Below are 7981 nucleotides of genomic sequence, written 5' to 3'. Positions count from 1 at the left end.
TCGCATTTTTTCACAAAAAACGCGCGCGCGCACGCACTTTTGCTCAGATTCCTTCAAAACCAAAAAATGCACGTAATATACATAATTCTGAGTTTGCATGCAAAAAATCAGCCTCCTACGACAATTCTAAGTTATGTTTAACCACTGTTTAAATTTTCCGGAGAGTAATACGTTTTGTGGCCCCCCCCCCTTCTATTAATTTTGCGCATCCGTTCTAAATATCATTATAATTTAGATTTCAAATCATATATTTTTCTGCAGTACAAGTTATAACAAATTAATCAATATATAAAATAAAAATATAATTGAAATTACTGCATTCAGCGAAATTCCTTCTATAAGCTAGCAATATATATCAATGTTGAATCAGGTCAAATGAAGAAAATATGTTTTAGTTTAAATCGACATTTTTTTGCGATTTATAATGAAAATCTAAGATATGTTCGTTTGGACCAAAATCTAGAAACGGGATTGTTTGGACTAAATAATCTAGAAACGGGAATGTTTGGACTAAATAATCAAGAAACGGGATTTTTTGGACTATATAATCTAGAAACGGGAATGTTTGGACTAAATAATCTAGAAACGGGAATGTTTGGACTAAATAATCAAGAAACGGGATTGTTTGGACTATATAATCTAGAAACGGGAATGTTTGGACTAAATAATCTAGAAACGGGATTGTTTGGACTAAATAATCTAGAAACGGGAATGTTTGGACTATATAATCTAGAAACGGCAATGTTTGGACTAAATAATCTAGAAACGGGATTGTTTGGACTATATAATCTAGAAACAGGAATGTTTGGACTAAATAATCAGAAACGGGATTGTTTGGACTAAATAATCTAGAAACGGCAATGTTTAGACTAAATAATTTAGAAACGGGATTGTTTGGACTATATAATCTAGAAACAGGAATGTTTGGACTAAACAATCAGAAACGGGCATGTTTGGACTATATAATCTAGAAACGGGAATGTTTGGACTATATAATCTAGAAAAGGAATTGATTAACATATTTTATGCTGAAGAAGAAGAATGGTTTTTGATTTAAAACTAGATAACAATTCAGGCCTGCATGCAAAAAATCGGAGAGAAATCTCTAGTCATAAAGTCAGAAGGTTTCATCGACCTCTTGAAGGGGAAAAATGAGGGGATGCTGTAGCACAAGGGGAAATGCATTTTAAAGTCCAGAATCGAGTTTCCCGACCCAATATTGATTATTGATGACTCTCCAAATGGACCAAACACAAAGTTTTTGAAAAATGCGGAAAAACTTTGGTTTTTGATTCAAAACAAGATCGCAATTCAGGTATGCATGCATTAATCGAGTCAGAAGGCTTCAGGGACCTTTTGGAGGGGGGGGGGGGGAAAGGAGGGGGAAGGGTATTAGGACTGGGGGAAATGCATTATAGAGTCCAGAATTGAGTTTCCCGACCCAATGTTGATGACTTTTGACACCCTACATGGACTTAACACAAAGTTTTTGAAAAAATGTCCGAAAAATACGCAACATCCCCCCTACTGAACTTCTGACCACTTTTTATTTTTTAACTAGATCACAATTCAGGCCTACGTCAGATGTTTTTTTGTATTACTTGAGGGTTAGGCTAAGACAATTTCTGGGCCGAGCGATGCGGCTAGTAAAGGTTAGGGGCCGGGCGCTGCGGCCACAAGTCCAAAAAGCAGCTGACAAAACCATGTGCTTGTAGGTCTGCTATAACCCACGTCCATTCTCTCCCAAGTTGATCGCCTTTAAATCATTAAATCCCAAAAACGTTGGAAACCCTGTTTAAAGAGCAGAAATATTATTCCTGTTCGCGGTATTTCTATCTCTGCTCCCATACAAGGAAAATACAAGGAGAATTGTCTGCAAAAACTAAATGCAGAGCGTCGATTTTACGTCCTACTATTTTCTTTTTTTAGTTGTCAAAAATTATATGTTTTCTTTTTTAGAGAAAATGGACAAAATTCACGATCCTGACAATAGATCTTGGATATCGGAACTTATTCATCCAGCAGAAATACTGGACAAATTCAAGGTTGTTCTTTCTTGTATCTAAATACTTCAGAAAAATATATCAAAATGTTTGCTAATGGACGTTAGTTATTCCATATTTGCAAGTTTGCGTAGTAAACTAGGGTCTGTCCAAGCGAACGATTATTGGACCCCCTCCCCCCCTCCTACTAATTTTGGACATGACCACTTTTTTCAGCAAAATTATTATTTATTATTAATTTTTTATTTTTTTTAGGGTTAGGTTTATACTATTTTTCATGTCAGATTCTCTTCCAGATCTCAGTGTTGTTAAGTGTTACTAGTATAAATTTAAATTCAAATCTACTATAAAATAGAGAGTGAAATGCGATAAGCATTTTGTAAATATTAGTGTATTTTTTATTATTTCGACATTTATAGATTTTACGCAATTCTGTACCATTTTTGTTTCAATAAAAGCTTGAAAGAGAGATTTCTGGGCCGAGCTCTGCGGCTATGACAGGCTAGGAATCCGAGCGCTGCTGCTAGGAGCCGAGCGCTGTGGGTAGGACAGTCTAGGGGGCCAAGCACCGTGGCGAAGACAGGCTAGGGGGCCGGGCCGGGCGGCTACATGACCACTTACCCATGTGGTACATATGAGATCCATGTACAAAATTGATAAGATTGGTGGGGGGGGGGGGGGAAGTCCAAAATCGTTCTCTAGGAAATTACCATATAGATTTGTAACGATGGGTTACATGTTGTTAGAATGCAATCTTTTGACCTAAAACTAAGAACTGGAAAGTGGAAACTATACTCATGTGTATATGATTTCCAGTGCGAAGTAAACAACCAACCGAGGGCTAAGCCCCCCTCCCCCTTTATAAACATGTATACATGAGGAAAAGAGGTTGTATATAAACACTTAGACATGAGAAATATAGGTTTTATACAAACACGTAGACAAGAGAAATATAGCTTGTACGTATTGAACACGTAGAAATGAGAAATATTGGTTTTATACAAACTCGTAGACAAGAGAAATATAGCTTGTTTTCAAACAGTATACACGTAGACATGAGAAATATAGATTGTATTATAAACACTTAGACATTAGAAATATAGGTTTTATACAAACACTCAGACAAGAGAAATATAGCTTGTATATAGACACTAAACAGTACACACCTAGACATGAGAAATATGGATTGTATTATAAACACGCAGACAAGAGAAATATAGGTTGTATATAAACACGTAGAAATGTAAAATATAGGTCGTATATAAGCACGTAGATATAAAAATATAAACGTTTTATTTTAAGAGAAATATAGGTTGTATAAACACGCAGACATAAGAAACGTAGGTTCATACAAACACGTAGAAATGAGAAATATAGGTTTTATGTAAACACGTAGACATGAGAAATATATGTTTTATACAAAATAAAAAAGTTCTTGCAGACATTTGTTTCTTTGTAGTTGTTTTTTTTTGTCTGGAAAAAATGACTTTCTTTAAAAAAAGCTTGAAATAAATAGTCCAATTTTTATGTCCTTGCTCAAGAATACTTATAATAATTAGTATGCAACAAAAATTACAAGACAATAAATAACATTTTAGGAAGAAGTTAACAAAATCAAACCGTTGGCCTCAGTTAACGAGACTAGTATAAAGTAGGTTATTTTCTTATATAAAAAATTTAAAGTTAAAATTTGGTTAACAATGCAAAAATGTCTAAATTGGATAATTTTTTGAGGAATAAATAATAAATATCATTAAATATTCATGAACTGCTTTCATTGAGGGTCTTAGTGATTTGTCTTGCAGTATAATTTATTGGGAGCGGCCAAAAGTAGTTCCGTCCACATGCCGCAATGAATTATAAGAAGAAAAGATAGTATATATTTTAGGGTCAGGTTAGGTTAAGCCATTTTCTGGGCCGCGTGCTGCGGCTAGGACAGACTTGGGGGGCCGAGCGCTGCGGCCAGAACTGGATCTCTCTCTGTCTTATAATACATTGTGGCATGCGCGCGTAAGTTGGCCGCTGCCTAATTTAATTGCAATTTAAAGGAACTGTAGACTTAACTTCTAAGGACACTACGTTTACAGAGAGGGATGTCCGATTTACAACGGTACCCTTTTAATCTTTGTTTGGTCATCAATGACGTAGATATACCTATTTTTCCAGCTGAAAATTGAGGAAGATTATTTTCAAGACTATAATAATAACTTATATATTTACTAGACCTCACCATTTGAAGAGTATGACGGGAATACCTGACGACAAAACATTTAAAGGTAAACTAAGATTTAGATATATTTTTTAAATGAAAAACATTCTCTCTAGAACAAAAATGATATAAAAACAAGTATATTTTTTTGTTACAAAACTTTTAAAATTCTACGAAATAAAATATTAAATATAAAAATAAAAAAAGACTTTAAGTAATAGTAATGATCGAGAAACAAAATTGCGGATAGATGTCTAATGATGCCTTGTATTAACTTTTTTTCAGTAGGTTTATTTTTATACAACGGCATTATATGGACATTGATTTGCTAACATGTTGAGTGTCGATCCCGTCTTGCTTGAAAAATCCTCCATCTGAAAAATCCTTTTTTTCAGATGTTGCGCGGGCTGAATGGGGGGGGGGGTAGGTGGAAAAGTATGAATTTTTTGATGATGTGGGTAGAAAAACGTGTCAGTTGATTCCAATTTTTCCCATTTTTTCCGTAATCCATGAAGATAAAAAAAAATAGTCTCGTTATAAAGGATATCAATCTGATGGTATTATCACAAATAAATATACTAATATTTCTTAACTGATCAGAACTGAAGGATGTAATTATTTTCTTTTTTAGAATTGGAGTCTGCGATGAACATTGATAATCTGACTTTAGAAGGTGTTTATTTATATATATCCATATCCTATATACAGGGTGTTACACATCATATAAGATTGTTTATAGCTCTAAATTGCAATTTTCGGGACGCTCTGTAATTAAACAAAAAGAATTAATCGAGCTCGAAATTTATTACTTTTAATCAAGCATTTTTTATTCAAATGTTATAATTAAGGCGAGTGTCACCCTATGCAGATTCAAAACCAGGGTGGCTCAGTGTATGGTTTGGGGGTCCCTAAGTTCTATACTACTCAAATCCCTGAGGCAGGAAGGGTTGCCTTGAAGACCTTGTTTTTTCAACAAAAATACCTTAAGGGAATTAAGGAAAAAACAGGAAGTAGGCGTTTTTATATTTTAGGGGTCTATCTGTTCTATACCATTACCAACTAACCTATTTGTTCTATGCCAGCTAACCTATTTGTTCCTTGGATCTTCTAAAATATCTCTTATATATTAGCTAACCTATCTGTCCTATACCAGCTAACTTATCTGTGCTATACCAGCTAACCTATCAGTTCTATACCAGCTAACCTATCTGTTCTATACTAGCTAACTTATCTGTTCTATACCAGCTAACCTATCTGTTCTATACCAGATAACCTATCTGTTCTATACCAGCTAACCTATCTGTTCTATACCAGCTAACTTATCTGTTCTATACCAGCTAACCTATCTTTTCTATACCAGATAACCTATCTGTTCTTTACCAACTAACCTATTTGTTCTATGCCAGCTAACCTATTTGTTCCTTATCTTCTAAACTATCTGTTCTATACCAGCTAACCTATTTTTTATACCAGCTAACTTATCTGTGCTATACCAGCTAACCTATCTGTTCTATACCAGCTGACCTATCTGTTCTATATGAGCTAACTTATCTGTTCTTTCCCAGATTATCTGTTCTATACTAGCTAACCTATCTGTTCTATACCAGCTAAACTATCTGTTCTATACAAGCAAACCTGTCTTTTCTGATTCTGATTATTATTAAGGATTAAGAGTAAAGAGGAGTAGGATGCACTACGAGGACAATGATAATTGGTGGTTGTGTCAACCCTACCTTAACAAACATGCCAGCGCACACATGACTGATAGGTGGGTCCACCTCGCAGCCGGGGAAATGTATTTTGTTGAAAATCCCCCCCTCCCTCTCTTCAATAATAATTTGTTGAGAATTTAATTTTTTTCTGGGGAAGATGACAAATAAATACCCACTTCCTGGAAATTCACATATTAACTTTCATTTTCAACATTTTTTCTCAGATTTTTTTAAGGTTTCATAATTCTATGAATTGATGTTTGTACTCTCTCCAACCCAACTATCAGTTTCAATTTATTAAAGAAAGCCAAAATTTTCGAAATCTCTGGTAATGTATTAGGCACAAAGAGGTAGAGTACATTATGGAAATTCCAGAACCAGGGGATTATTGTGAATATTATCTCAAGAATTTTACAAAATTAGGAATATCAATGCAGCAAGCTATTAATTACTTTAAATTTCAAGTCGTCTTCCAACTGACAAGTTTACAGAGAGGGATGTCCGATTTACAACGGTACCCTTTTAACCTTTGTTTGGCCATCAATGACGTAGATATACCTATTTTTCCAGCTGAAAATTGAGGAAGATTATTTTCAAGACTATAATAATAACTTATATATTTACTAGACCTCACCATTTGAAGAGTATGACGGGAATACCTGACGACAAATTATTATTATTAATTATTATTAATTAGAATATAAGTTGTTAGTTTCTAACAAAGTTCTTGTGTTAAAGTGAGAAGTTATATTGTGTCCGAGTATACAGACCTATCAAACATCTTACTGAAGGCGTAACAACTTGTTATAAAGGTTAGAACATTATTTTTATTGTGACTAATAACACTTTCACCCAACACACTTTTATAGGATAATACGGGCCGGGCTGTCCGCTTGCACGAAAAATTGACTTCAAAATCACGATTTTACATGAATTGTCGTGTTTGGAATTACCCTCTTTTAAAAGAAGAATATGCTTGATTCCTAAAAACACCTTTTGAATCTGATCTGATCAGTAAAATGTAATGTGAAAGATATCGCCGTTTTTCTACCTTTAATACCTTTAAACCTTTAAATTCTGATAATTTTCCTCATTGGGCCTTAAATTCGCAACTCACTTTTTAGAAAAATTTTACGGCAAACGTTATGAATCGAACCGGCAACTCTTTTTTTAAATGGAGGATTACTTTTAACAAAAAAATATTTTTCCTAAAAATTGGATGCAAATATAAAAATATTATAAATCGTATTGTAATCGGAAGCTGAAAATAATGATAAAATAAAATGTTTAAAGTATTAAGATTTTAAGTTGAAAAGCAACTTATTTTTAACATTGAACTCAATTGATAATCAGGTTGTCAATCGTTTCTTTTAAAGTTTGAAGCAGTAAATAGGTTTAAAAACGAGGTTTATATCTTAGAAATCTTTTGTTGCATACCAAAGGTGAAAAAAAGAAAGTACCAAAAAATAATCAAATTAGAAATAAAAAAGATTATTTATTCAGATTTAACATACACCCAGGAGATATGGCTGCTAGGACGGAATACACTATCTGAACTCAGGAACATTTCAACATTTAACTAACCCTACTTCAGCAAACCACAGGGTTTTTGTAATAATTGTGACGATCAATGACGAACAATTTTACCAAAATTTTAATCCCGTGATTATCAAACTGATCCCAGGGATTCGATTTTATGAAGAGTGAGAAGCAGCTGAACCGTGCAGAGGTAGTTCAACCACTTCTCGTGTGCACTGGTTCAAGCTGCAGAGAATTGGTTGAAACTCGCTAGTCATTGAATCTGGGTTGAGGGTGTATTAAACAGTATCATCAAATACATTTTTACTGTAAAAGGCTTGTCGTTCCTTCTTCTACTAACAATATTACCTTCTAATGGTTGCTCTGCTGAAAATAATTATTATTAGTTATTTTAAAATGTTTGCAGGTTTTTTTCAATTTAAATTGGCTCATTTTCAAATTTAAAAAATGACTTTGAACGCGATGAATGTTATTTAAATAAAACATGCACATTACACAAAGAATCCCCCCCCCCCCCC

General features: G+C 33.9%; 1 protein-coding gene across 1 annotated transcript in view; it reads left to right on the top strand.

Moving 5' to 3' along the window:
• Nucleotides 1-1721: 1721 nt before the first annotated feature.
• Nucleotides 1722-7981, top strand: part of LOC111695532 (uncharacterized) — a 15679-nt gene continuing 9419 nt past the window's right edge. Inside the window, exons 1-8 of the mRNA XM_023464898.1 lie at nt 1722-2045; nt 3602-3654; nt 4227-4279; nt 4844-4885; nt 5061-5222; nt 5878-5980; nt 6663-6736; nt 7428-7485. Of these exons, the coding sequence (XP_023320666.1) occupies nt 1887-2045; nt 3602-3654; nt 4227-4279; nt 4844-4885; nt 5061-5222; nt 5878-5980; nt 6663-6736; nt 7428-7485 (704 nt within the window). The 5' untranslated portion in view covers nt 1722-1886. The remainder of the gene's footprint in view (nt 2046-3601; nt 3655-4226; nt 4280-4843; nt 4886-5060; nt 5223-5877; nt 5981-6662; nt 6737-7427; nt 7486-7981) is intronic.

The sequence above is a fragment of the Eurytemora carolleeae genome, unplaced genomic scaffold (genome assembly GCF_000591075.1).
Source record: "Eurytemora carolleeae unplaced genomic scaffold, Eaff_2.0 scaffold90, whole genome shotgun sequence".
Taxonomy (NCBI): Eukaryota; Metazoa; Arthropoda; class Copepoda; order Calanoida; family Temoridae; genus Eurytemora; species Eurytemora carolleeae.
Note: the sequence above shows the minus strand (reverse complement) of the source record. Positions and strands in the feature narration are given on the sequence as shown.